This window comes from Coenobita brevimanus, chromosome 70, assembly GCF_032717465.1.
Source record: "Coenobita brevimanus isolate Jiangsu-jjx chromosome 70, ASM3271746v2, whole genome shotgun sequence".
Classification (NCBI taxonomy): Eukaryota; Metazoa; Arthropoda; class Malacostraca; order Decapoda; family Coenobitidae; genus Coenobita; species Coenobita brevimanus.
In genome coordinates this window covers 2370309-2384586 of record NC_137023.1, presented here as the reverse complement: position 1 = coordinate 2384586, position 14278 = coordinate 2370309, and the positions used below count along the sequence as shown (strand labels likewise).

Sequence of the window (14278 nt, the reverse complement as noted above, 5' to 3'; positions counted from 1 at the left end):
TTCTTTACCCACGTTAGCTTCCTCTTTCCCACTTCCTTCCCTTCCCCGGATACAAAGCAATAATACGTGCAGGAAATTGTCTCGTGATCGAAGGTGAAGGTCATGTGCAGTGGGCGAATCGTTTTTTATTCTTCAGCTCCTCACTTCCATTACGTGTTATCAGTATTTTTTCTTAACTTCAGACTATTTAATACTCAAGTTGTGGAGAGATGGTGGAGGGTTGTAATTACTGGTGAAGGATGGAGTATCTCACATCTATTGCAGTATATTAAGGTGATAATGTGTTGCAGGCTAATAGTAAACAGGAGCTTCACAAATTGGTGGTGTTTTGTGGACGTCTCTGAGCAACGCGGTTTGAAAGTAAATGTAGATAATGTGTAGGATGATGATTTGTTGAAACAGAAGGTAACTTTGGATGGGGTTAGTCAGGGATTGGAGAGCTTACAAAAGTATATAGGCTACCCAGACACTCACTCACACACATCATACAAGCCGCTGAATCCTGGCTTCATCTCATATGCCTAGCCATTTGACTTTTTGGTAATAGTTTTCCTTATTGATGGACTTTACATTCCGTCCAATTGTCAGTCTGGGTCAGTCCGTCGACTATGAAATATAAAAAGATGTGCCAAACCCTTATCAAGTGCTACTCTGTACATAATTCACCCAATCATCTCGACCTCTTTTGAGTTCCCTAACGATATCATATTCCATATTTAATTCTCTCAAACTGCAATTTACCATATCCATCCACCTTCTTTGTCAACCACTCGTCTTCCCACCTACAAACTCTTTCACCTATGCCCATTTCACCTTCTTATCTGCATCCATTCTCTCCTTTTCTCCGTATGACCACACCATCAAAGCGCACTCTCTCTTACCATATTGTCAACAGTCCTTATTATTTCACATTTCCGTCGCATCAGACCATTTCATATCCTATCCACTCTTTGAACCTCACACACATTCCTCAGTAATCCAATTTGCATCCACATTTAGTCTTGAATTTTGCTCCTATGCCAACCCTACTCATATTCATGCTTTAATGTAAATACAGACACAACTACATCCAATTCTGATGCAGCCTAAACACATAGACATCTGTTTAGTATCTGGGCCTTTATAGCACCATCCACTGTATCTGTCTTGAATCCATATGCAGAGTCCCTTGTCCCGAGTGGCACTTTACGAGCTACAAGCCACCCCATCTTGAAAATAAACTAAGGTGGGCTGCTATTGATCGAAGGGACTTGATTTACTAGACCACAAGGCGTCCATTACTTGGCTGTATGGTTATTACCCAAAGTAGAAGGTTATGCAATACATCAGGTTTCTTAGAGTACATGAAATCATTTGGCATGTCATTTAGTGTAGAATTACCTACAGGCATCGCTATATCCAATCAGTATACCTGAATGACACCCCGAACCACAAAGTAGACTCATTAATAATAATACTAATAAAACAATAATGACAGTAATAAAAGGAGCAATGACGATGATGATGATAATGACGATGATGATGATGATGATGATGATGATAATAATAATAATAATAATAATAATAATAAAAATAATACAATAACGATAATAATAATAATAATAAATCGCCTTACCTTGAACCTGCCTTCGACTATGGGGGGCCTAGCGTACGGCACCCCCAGGAACACAGACACGTTCATGAGGTGCCGCTGTTGGTGTATGGGCTTGGCCACGGGGCGCTCCTGGGGCCGCACTCCAGGCTTGTCGTACAGGTACACATAGAACCCTTGAACCTTCCCGGAGTCTGTTGTGACGAAGATGTCCGCAAGGGGCAGGTTCAGGCCTACAGGAGACGAGAGGCAAGGGTTAGAGATCGAGTGTGTGGTTATTGATTCGTTATTAAGTTAACACACACACACACACACACACACACACACACACACACACACACACACACACACACACACACACACACAGTTCATACACTTCAAAATCCCACACATTGAAGAAACCTTGTATTATGCGTAAACAAAGGGTGAATACCTGCTTATAGTTGCTCCTCCCAAAGAAACTTGAACAAAAGAACCAAAATCAAGATCTGTTCATTTAGAGATGCCCAAACATACTTCGTTGTGAGGAAGCACCCCACCTGTAGAGGGTTAACTGAAAGTAATTGAACAAACCTTCCTCTACATAATATTACAAAAATTACATTAAATATCTGAACTGTAGTTTTGTTGCTGTTTTTTTTTTTTCTTTTTTTTTTTTTTAACCATTGAGCTTGTAGTAACGCAGAAGAAAAAGTACTGCAACTTCAGCATTTTTTTTCACCATTTGTCAGTTTGGAGAAGATAAATAATCCTATAACCCCTTTCAGCCTATAACACAATTTTGCATGCTATAGTTGCTACCCCCAGACGATTTAATTCAGGTTTGGAACGGCTTCTCCTACTGAAGGGATTAATAATGACAACCGCTAACCCCTCAAGTTCTAAGTCTCCCATAACCTAAGTAAAATCATCAGGGATAAATATACATTCGCGTTTATGGATACAGTGACCATGCTAGCCTATGTACTGTATGGTCGACGAAAAACGTAAAGGCGCAAATTTACGCGCGAAACAGTGTGACGTTACTATAAGAAACGATATTCAGTTCAAACTCCCAGATAACTCTCTCCCACATTGATAAATTACAGTTTTTAAGGATTCCATACATATTGCTTTTTTGACATTCCTAGTCAGTACTATTAATATATGCACGTATAGAAGATAAGCATCAATCAGATCGGAACATCCCGTGCTATAATGATCATTTTGGACATCATCAGACTCCTTCTGGGCATTACTTTTTCGATCGACTCAACAGTAAATTCTTTCACCAAGTCGCGTCTGCATGTGTCGTATTCTACCAGCCATTTCCCTGTTCAGTCCTTTAGACTTGAGGTCTCCACACCTGACCTCTTAGCACATCTTTCTCTGTCTACCTCTGGACACCATTCTCTTCCCATTTACACCTTTGAACCTCCTCAGGAAGTCATTCTCCTTCCTCCTCTCAATTTGTCAAAACAACCTCAAGCTTCACTTCGCATCACCTCTCACAATTCTTTTGCCACATCTCTCTTGCAGCACACTCTTCTTAACTGTCACTTCTTGAGATCCTATTCATGCATCTCACATTCTCATTTGTGTGTGAGTCAATCTATATATCTTCTCTCTGACAAGGTTTCACAGCGATATAACACACTGTAATACTTCTCATACGTTTTGTACTTAGTGTCTTTGGCCACGTCGTGGTCGGCGGAAGTAACATTCTCTATATTCCTTCCATCCACTTAACATTCTGTCAGTGGAGCTAGCCTCGGCTCCTCCCACGCTCAGCGTCTGCCCTAAGTGACAAAACTCCATGCATTCCAAGTGGATGTCGCTCCAATCGAGACATTCCAGCCTATCCTCCACACCTCTCCATATCGCATACTGAAAATGCCTCAAGTACTGCAGTGTACCATTAGCACAAGTACATCGTCTGGGGATCCATCTATTACAGGTTGCATGCCGAACAGAAATCCGCGCATCTTCCTTTTGTACCCAGCCCAGAGCCACGCACCTGGTTCCATGACATTACGGACTTGCACTGAAGAGGTAAACTATGAGCAAGACAGGACAGGGGAAGTACTGTCGTGTCGTCAGCGTGATGCAGGTGCAGTGGTAGTGTAAAAGCATGACTCACACTGGACAAGGTCGTTCAGTGTGGGACAGCCTAGTTAACTCTCTCATGATACGACAACTCTTGGGCCCTTCTTCTCATCGCATGCCTAGTACCTCTCCCTTTACGATTTCTTTTCCAAACTACGCATTACTATCCATTTTCCTTCTTATATCTTTTTAACATCAACAAACACTGCATGAATGACACACTGGAATATAGTAACGAAGCAGAGTCAGAAATAAACCAGTAAGGAAGAATTATTAGTAAGCTTCCCAACCGCACAAGAAAACTTCCCTTGTTCTTTATTTTCAGCTGCAAGTGAGCATAGCCAGTGAATTTCAAGATCAGGCAAACTCTGCTATATCATTCCAACTAACCCCAGATTTTATTTAGCTGAGAATTAGTCACAACATCCTGACAGTCTATGAGAGAGGGGGTGTAAACTAGAAGCAGGGCAGTGAAATGGCGGGGGCCAGGGCGACATGGAGGTGATTTGTTTGTGGCAACCCCTTACGGGATTGAGGCGTCTGGCAATAGCTGGATAGATCCTGAGGGTGCAAATACTATCATCATTAACTTTCAGGATCACGTCATCCCCAGTCCCTTGTTTCATCTAGTGTCAAATGAATATATGTGGGCAAGAGTGAGTCATGAGTGTGTGAGAGTGTTAACGGACGTTGGGAGTCGTGTGTAGCCTAACACTCTCATGCTCTTATACTCACTCCCGTCTTGTAGTAGTAGTAGTAGTAGTAGTAGCAGTAGAAGTAGTGGTAGTAGTAGTAGTAGTAATAATAATAATAATAATAATAATAATAATAATAATAATAATAATAACAATAATAATAATAATAATATAATACCGTACCAACAACGACAACAACGACAACAATACCGTTGCAACAACAACAACAACAACAACAACAACAATAATAATAATAATAATAATAATAATAGTAGTAGTTGTAGTAGTAGTTGTAGTAGTAGTAACAGTAGTAGTAGTAATAGTAAATGTAGTAGTAGTACGGTAGTAGTAGTAGTTGTAGTAGTAATAGTAGTAGTAGTAATCGTAGATATAGTAGTAGTAGCAATAGTAAATGTAGTAGTAGTACTGTAGTAGTAGTAGTTGTAGTAGTAATAGTAGTAGTAGTAATCGTATAAATAGTAGTAGCAGTAGTAGTAATAGTTGATTTAGTAGTAGTACGGTAGTAGTAGTAGTAGTAGTAGTAGTAGCAGTAGTAGTATAGTAGTAGTAGTAGTAGTAGTAGTAGTAATGATAATAATAATAATAATAGTAATAGTAGTAGTAGTAGTAGTAGTAGTAGTAGTAATAGTAATAATACTAATACTAATAATAATAATAATAATAATAATAATAATAAAATAATAATAGTAGTGGTAGTAGTAGTAGTAGTAGCAGTAGTAGTAGCAGTAGTAGTAGTAGTAGTAGTAGTAGTAGTTGTTGTAGTAGTGGTGGTGGTGGTGGTAGTGGTGGTGGTAGTAGTAGTAGTAGTAGTAGTAGTAATAATAATAATAATAATAATAATAATAATAATAATAATAATAATAATAATAATAATAATAATAACTAGAACTCTAACTGTCCTGCGGGTAGTCACCTACTGTTTCTTACAATGACTTTGACCCCATGGGGGAGTTTTGGAATTTTTTTCTATCAGCAAAGGCTCATACCAGGACACATAACCTGGGACGTTTAGATTCCTTGTGCAGGTCGAATCGAAATCTCTAGTAGACACGACCAACTTCTTCACAAATAAGACTCATTCCAACATGCCTTTCCGGTGCACGTAAAGGATTTGGATTTTTTTTCTATCAGCAAGTGCCCATGCCAGGACACATAACCTGAGCCCTTCAGATTCCTTGCACAGTCTCCACTTCTCCTGGAATCGTCACGAGACTCTGAGGCGGGAATGATAATAATACCAGCGAGAACAATACATAGTCTCCACCTATGTAACGGGTGGAAACTAAAAATAATACCAATAATAATAATTTCAGGTTAGCTGCATTAGAACGCTTGAGATGTCCCAACCCTGTGAGCTAATGGTCACTATAATCACGATCAACTCATGTATTCGTTCCAAGCTAAAGGAAATCGTCTAAATTCCGTTGTAATGAAATACTGGGCTAGAATTATCCCGACCATGAGTGAGCTAATACAGTGGGAGGCATTCACGGCAAAGACTGAGGTGGTTGCAGAATTAGCACGCAAAACAGCACACAAGTTCGTAGCCCAAAAGAATATAACACAGCAACTTAGCACACGGAAACAGTACACAGTAGCAAAGCACACAATTACCTAACATAGCACACAACGCAGTACACAATAAGGTAGTACAGAATAAGAGAACACAGCACACAACCCAACAATCGGTAATACTGCACACAAACCACCAGACAATAATGAAGCACAGTGGCATATCACACACTAACAACACAAAATAGCATAGGACACAATAACATAACACAAAACAAGCACATAATAACACAATACACATTAACAGCACTCAATAACAGCAAAAAGTATTGCACACATTAACACAGCACACAATAACATAGCAGAGAATAACACACTATACAATAATACATACATTAAAATCACACATTAGTACAGCACGGAACATAGCACACAAGAACACAAACACACCATAACATAAAAGAACACAGCACACAACATAGCACACATTAACATAGCACGCAACATAGCACACATTAATACAGCACGCAACATGGCACACATTAACACAGCACGCAACATGGCACACAAGAACACAGCACATAACATAGCACACATTAACACAGCACGCAACATGGCACACAAGAACACAGCACATAACATAGCACACAAGAACAGAGCACATAACATAGCACACATTAACACAGGACGCAACATAGCACACAACAACACAGCTTATAATTAACACACAAGAACATAGCACACTAGAACACAGAACATAATATAGCACACATTAACGAGGCACACAGCACAGAATAACACAATACACAACAACAGCACACAGTAACACAACACACATACATTCAACACAGCACACAGTTGCACAGCACGCCATAACACAGCACACAGTAAGACAACGTACAACAACATGGTACACAATAACATACTACTATACGCAGCACACAATAACACAGCGCACAATAACGTAACACCATAACATCACATAATAACATAGCAGGGAATAACACAGCACACAAAAACAGCAAAAAAAACACAGCAGACAAGAACACAGCACAAGGCGTCATCTCACATCTTCACCACTAAATCTGAATATAATCGCAAGAATAAAATAAACCCCTCATATCTTATGACGTTTTTTTTTATGTTGTTCTTGCTGTCTCCAAAGTAAATGTTTCCACTTGAGAGGTAAGGTGAAGGTTAATTACTCCCTTCACTACTAATGATCAATTTTAAGTTCGATATAAATCTTTCGGTGTTAGGCTGGGTAAAGGAAAAGAAATGACAGACTGGAGATGCAAATTACACTGGGTTATAATTACAAGGCAGACAAACAGTACCACAACACACAGCATTCATTTTCACTCCTGCACCACTCGGACTTGCTTCAGACCTGAATAAAATCGAGTATTGGTTGCAAGGCTACATTTAATTAAGATATTTTAACGAAGAGAGGTTCTAGACATTTTTCTGCGCGGGTTTTGTCCTCAGCTGAATAAAATCGTCTGCCAACAGCAAGACTACAACAAAAAAGAACGGTGTCACCATAGTGAGATTTCTGAAGCTCACTCATGAAGGTTAGTAGGACACCACACTTTCATTTTCTGTTTATTTATGTATTCAATACCCTAACACCGTTTTACGTATTTATTAATTTATTTACTTATATAAAACTGTACTTATTTTATATCGCTGATTGCCTCAGATGAGTGCATGAGTGCATGTGCAACTATTATTTTGCTCTCTCTCTTTCTCTCGCTGCATATATATATATATATATATATATATATATATATATATATATATATATATATATATATATATTGTGTGTGTGTGTGTGTGTGGACACCTTAGGTAGCTCCCTAGCATATTTACCTTAACGATGTTTTTCGCTTACTTCATTTCAATAATCTCTTGTATGCCATTTTCTGCTGCTGACCTGCCTAATTATCACTGATGGGAATACTGACCTACCGCGGGCAGAAAAATTATTCAAACCTTAACTTGGCCCAGATTTTCGTCCTTGCACAGCTTATTTCTCGTTTGTGTAACTCATTGGCAGAAAGAAGACAGCACTATGGCTCCATATCACTCCATAGCACCTCTTCGTGACTAGCATTACACTTTAGTATTAATCTAAAACTATAACTCAGGATTAAGAAGAAGAGATGATAATTTAAGCCAAACGGAAGTGAAAAGAGTATAGTAAGCCTCCTGAAGCGACGAAAATACGGGACTTTGGGTGGAGTGAAAAATATCCCACATTATTATCCACAGGACTGACGCCCTAAATTATGTGATTGTCTATTTTTTATTTTATTTCCGACGATTTTATTCACATTATGAGAGACTTTTCGATCCTGGGGGAGGGAGGTTAAATGCAGCCCTCATTAACCCCTTCAGTACGAGGCCTTTCCTTGGATACTGAAAATCGTCTGTGAGTAGATGAAAGAAACTGGAAAAATACATAACCCGACCCAGACGGTTTTATTCAGCTGCTAGGGAGTTATTGGAACCTGTGATGTTAACTTTCTTACCACGTTATTTTATTATTATTATTATTGTTATTATTATTATTGTTATTATTATTATTACTAGTAGTAGTAGTAGTAGTAGTTAGTAGTAGTAGTTCCAGAATAGTAGTAGTAGTAGTAGTAGTAGTAGTAGTAGTAGTAGTATTGTTGTTGATGCTTTTATTATTATCATTATAATTATTATTATAAATTTATTTACTTATTTATGTATTTATGTATTCATTCAATTATTTTTATTATTATTATTTGTCACAGCCAAACCCTTTCATTCCCAGTTCAGTGACCTATTTTCAACTTCATTCTTGTTAATACCACACGATTTTATTCAACTTAAAGATTCGTGTTAAGATTATGAGTGTGACCTGGTTCAGCCAGGTGAAGACAATCCACCTACAGCTACATGATCGTGAATGGAAACGAAAATGAGAGACGTGGTGACAAGCGAGCCGCGAGGAGAGTGAAAGTGAGTGACGGACGGGAGATCTGAAAGTGTCTGTGCGTTGCCTCAGTTCGTAGCCTAAACACCGGGGCTCATAGGTCGTAGGCGTAAATATTCTCCTTTTTTTTTTTTTTAATGCAAGGAAGAAGGAACCAAAGGCCAGAAGCCCGTAAGACTGTTCCCCCCACGAAAAACAGAAACAAGATAACAAGGAGCCAAATTCAAGATCCGTTCGTTTCGAGATGCCTGGACAAAGACTGGGGGTCATAGGGAGTAGGATATACAGAGGGGGACAGTTCCAGAGTTAACCTGTTGCATACGTGAAGGAATGGGAGAAATGGTTAACTCTTGCATTAGAGAGCTGGATGTTGTATTATTCATTTCCGTATGGCAACCACGAAGCAGTTTTATTTACTTCTGGAAGGATGTGCACGAGTGAGGGAATTACTGAAAGATATACCTAAGCCTTTCAATTTTAGAAATATGTGCTGAGCTTAATCAAATTGTATGGAGAGAGCAAAAATAAATAAATAAATAAATAATAAAAATACAGCCAGCAAACACTTCACAGCCGAGAGTGGATTAATTTATATACAGACACAAGTTGTAATGGTGAACGAACAGGAACGCGGAGGAAAGAAACGTTGCCCTAGAGACTGACCGGCCCAAGGACAAGAAGAAAGGTCACGGTCGGGTGCAGGAATGAGCTTTATTTTTATCTTTTTTTGTGTAGTGTTTATTGAGCTGCGTGGAGAGATGGGTGCAGAGAACGAGAGTCTAGGTGGGGGAGTGAAGGTGGAGGTTATAGGACTGCTTAACACCTTCAGTACTGTGACGTCCTTTTATAGTTCTATTCGTGCCGCCTCCAGGTGATTTTATGCAGCTTAGGAACATTGGTTTTTATATGGTTAACAAAAACTATTTATTTTTCAGGTGGAGAGTTCTCTCCTGCGCTGAGGGAAAACTGTTGGAAAGCAGCAGAATTAAATTTAAAAGGCCGTCATTGGAGTGGGATGGATAAGAACATAATAAATGGATATGCATGATAAATGAAGAGAACATGAAGGTACTATTGAGTATAACTGATGAGAGAATAAGACCAGTATCAAGAAAGGGGTTGATGGATAAACAAGAGAGGTACAGGAGAGAGGAAGCTTAGGCCTGTCTGTACGGAGATGTCTGTTTCAGATTATTCTTGGTGCATCTGAACGATTTCTTTCGTCTCAGGAGAGAGTGTCTGAAGAGGATGGGTTAGATTAAGCCTTCATTCACTCCTTCAGTACTAGGGTGCACTACGAGGCTGACTAAAAACGAATGGTAGCATCAAGAATAAAATATGTGCGACGCTTTCGGGTTCATTGTGTTAATAATGCAAGAGAAAGTGGAGACAGGAACACAGAACTTAATGAGAAGCTTGGATGCATTTATGTTACGACCATGTCAAATGAAATGTAGGATTTGGGTGCATGGGATTGGATAACAGCCATTCCCATTTTATATACTTCGATAGGGATTTGAGAGTAGGCTAGTGTAGTGTTGTACAATAAGGGGTGGAAGATTAGCCTACTCTCCTTCCTGGCTATGTATGAAAGGGAACCTACAGCCGTCTCTTGTGGATCAAACCCATACACGTTGGTGGGACCGTCATTCCGACTGGGGCATACTAACACTAGACCATCAAGCTCAAATATATAGGTAAGAGCTGTAGTGACCTTTGCTTGCCAAGTGTGTCAGGTGTATGAGTGTAACAGCATGGGGTTATTTTGAGATGGGATTGACAGCTGCTTTAAATTACATACAGAGACGAATACTTTTGAAATACTGTAGCCAATTTATTTTCTATTTTGTCACTGATTAACGTCTTCACTACCATGACGTACCATATTTTATTTTATTATAGCTGTGTATGAAAGACCTTACTTAATTCACGAGATATTTTCCAAGCTAGAGGTGTTATGTACGTTATTTCACTGATCCCTCCATTACTTGAGTGTTTTCTAAAGGGGAATAAAATTATCTGGCAGTAGAAAGGATTAGATATGAATGACGTCCTAAAGATGAAAGGATTAAAGCAAAATATTACGCCTTACAATTTAAAATGAGCTGCTCCTTTGTGTGTGTGTGTGTGTGTGTGTGTGTGTGTGTGTGTGTGTGTGTGTGTGTGTGTGTGTGTGTGTGTGTGTGTGTGTGTGTGTGTGTGTGTGTGTGTGTGTGTGTGTGTGTGTGTGTGTGTGTGTGTGTGTGTGTGTGTGTGTGTTATCCAAGCACTTTGTTCTTGCCTCACTCTTAACTCTTCCCCCAAGTTCGGCCTAAATTAGAAAAAGCTGTTCAACCTGATCTCCATCAGACAGACTTTGACCTAAGCCTACAACCTTGATCTTTAACCTACTCTCAAAAATAGGTTGGCTAAAATCGGATAGTTATTTTGTTTACTCTCTCTCTCTCTCTCTCTCTCTCTCTCTCTTGCCTCGTCAGGAACGTAAGAACCCGGAGCGGGATTACCCAGTCCACACAGTTAAAGCAAGTATGACCGGTCGCTCTTCCTTTTCTGGCATTACGTGAGCGAAAAGACCCAACCTAGCCTCAGGAATAGAACCTTGTGAACCACAGCTTGTCGGAACGCTATGTTGTTGTTGCTGTCGCTCAAGACTCATCTGAAATGTGAACCCAGTGGTGTGGAAGCTAAAATTGCCCTTCTGCAGCCCGCCATCCTCCTTTCAGGGCACAGGGAGGGAGATGAAGAACATGAATAACCTAGATGATATATGTACGTACCTTATTGTATATGAATGAATGTTATATGAGTAACACAAAACTGGTTGGTCTTGTAAAACATCTGCCACTATGATCAGACAGTACCTATGTGATTCTGAAATGTCATTTATCATTTAAATCGAAAACTCTAAAGGAGATTTAACAATTAAGAAAAAATAATGTAGACAGTAAGCTGACATGCAGCTGACTTTACCCGCTATACTCAGTCAAGTACTGGGGAGCAAAATTAGACTGCATTAATTATTATTCAGTGAAATGGTTGAGTACCTTTTATGAGTTCCCGTGTTAATTATTAGTTGTACTTCATTATGACAACTATTTGCCCAGGATAGCAAATGAAGTACACCAAAGATCACATTATTGATATTTTCCACTTTTGCATGATAATTATATGAATGTTAAGTACATGACGCAGAGTACTAAACAGATCCATGGCATACTAAACCGAAGCTGATAGGTACCCGGTATGAACTTTTATTTTTAAAGGACAGTAGATGAGCAGATGATAATGTAGTAAAATGTAACTTCATCAAACACAGCGTACATAACGTCATTAAAAAAAAAAAAAGGGTGGAGGCGAGAATTTCGAAGGATTATACATGTGGGCCATTTCTCTGTAGACACTGTTGATAATTTTCCTATATATTTTTGTAGTTTCTAATTCCTACCCATCCCCGTTAACTGATAGGAAGAGAGGATAAAATGATGATAAAAAAGTCATGTAGTTTAGCCTCAGAAGACGATTTTGGAGGATGTTTTTTTGTATTTCATCAGCACGTGTACTATTAGGTTTATGCATTTCCTTCCCTCGCCGACAGGTTAAACTCATTATTAACAAGGGCAGGGCTGGGAGACAAAGGTAGGTTACGGCAACCTAAAGTACATCAGCATCCTTCTCTGTGCTGGCAAAACTTCAAAAAAATAATAATAATAAATGAAAAAAGCATCAAACTGTACAAGGAAAATCAAAGAAAGGGGAATCTGTGACCTGGTACCTTTTCTGAGATTCAAGCACTCATTTACCGAGAAAATGCTCTTGAAGATTGGATATTTTGGAAGGCAAGCCCTCTGTTCCTCCCCGCCTGGTTTTTCCGATGTTGATACACCTAAAACGTTAATTAGGTATCGTATAATTTGTCCACCGCAAATTGATGGACTTTTTCAATAAGTTTTCTGCATTTTCCGGTAGCCCAGTGATAAAATAAGGCAATACTACGACTCATATATTTTGTAATGACCTGGACTCATATTCTTGGCAGTTAAAGAAGAAGCTCCCTAACACCTCTTCCATACCGATTAATTTTGGGGGGATGCGGCTGGCTGTTATCGTTTCGTGCGTTATATATGCAAAGTATGGTGATATTAGAATGATTTACGTAACACAGAAGAGGACGGCAAGGTGTAATAAAGCAAAATAAATCGCTTAGGAAGAGGCGTTAGGAAGCGTCCTTAACCTAGGAAAAAGACGGACCTGTGACTGTATTCTGGCGATGATTAGGTGTACAGTATATTTTAGGGCCAGTCTCTTGCTACACCTTCGAATTCAAGAGAGATGGCAATTATAGGCCAAGTTAATGTGGACTGAGTTAAAAAAGGGAGCGAGAGATCTGCAAACTGTTAAAAAAGGGAGTAGGGGATCTGCAAACTGAATCCTTAATATATATGGTCCAGAGGTGGATCAAAACCCAGGTGATCTAATTTCTCTCCTACGTGTCTGGCTTACCTGGCTGTTCGGAGGGCCTCAGCTGGCCTTGAAGGTCGGGCCTCCAGGTATCCAGTACACCCCACTTCCTATCGTGTTCATCCCAGGGGTGCCGCCCGTCGTACCCTGGCCTCTCACGCCCTCTAGCATCGTACCGTCCACGTCCCAAGTACCCTCCCTGATACCCGTCACTGTACCGGTAGTTCTCGTCCTCGTACCGATTATCGAAGCCGCGCACTTTGCTGGGATCATCATATCGGGTGTCGTAGCGTCGGTCCGTGCCGTAGTACGTGTCTCCGCTGTTGTACTGTGAGCGCAAGGACGGAGGCGTTGAGTACGGGGGTGGTTGGTCCTTCCGATAGTCGCCGTAGCGATAGTAGTCGTCGCGATAGTATTCCTGGTCACGATCATTGCGGAACTGGCCCCCTACCCCCACCACAGCCACCATACACCACAACACTGCACGAGGCATTATCCGCGTCTTTCCTCACCCTGCACTGCGCAACGCCGCCTCCCCGCACATACTTGCCATACACACTGAGACGAACTCTGCACTAACCAGCCAGTCTACCTGCCAGGCGCCCCACCTCCCCTCCTCCCTCCCACTGTCCAGTGTTGCCAGGTGAGACAATCAGATCCCAGCCCAGTTATCAACCTAAACAAGCCCAAATGTAGCCCAGTGCTGCAGCGCGTAATATAATAGTTACAAGTTATTTTTTGGATGAACTTATGTTACAACAACAACTACTACTACATTACCATTACTATACTACTACTACTACAGCTACTGCTATAAGAACAATTACTACTGTTACTAATACAAGAGCAACAATCACTACTAAAACTACTACTACCACTACTGCTACTACTAGAGCTACTACTACTACTACTACTACTATTACTACTACTGCTGCTGTTGCTGCAGTG

General features: G+C 40.1%; 1 protein-coding gene across 1 annotated transcript in view; it reads right to left on the bottom strand.

The window, feature by feature from the left end:
• Gli (carboxyl ester lipase-like protein Gli) overlaps positions 1–13823 on the bottom strand; it is a 108073-nt gene extending 94250 nt beyond the window's left edge. Inside the window, exons 1-2 of the mRNA XM_080277499.1 lie at positions 13373–13823; positions 1616–1824 (exon numbers count right to left, since the gene is read on the bottom strand). Of these exons, the coding sequence (XP_080133625.1) occupies positions 1616–1824; positions 13373–13823 (660 nt within the window). The remainder of the gene's footprint in view (positions 1–1615; positions 1825–13372) is intronic.
• Between the last annotated feature and the right edge of the window lie 455 nt (positions 13824–14278).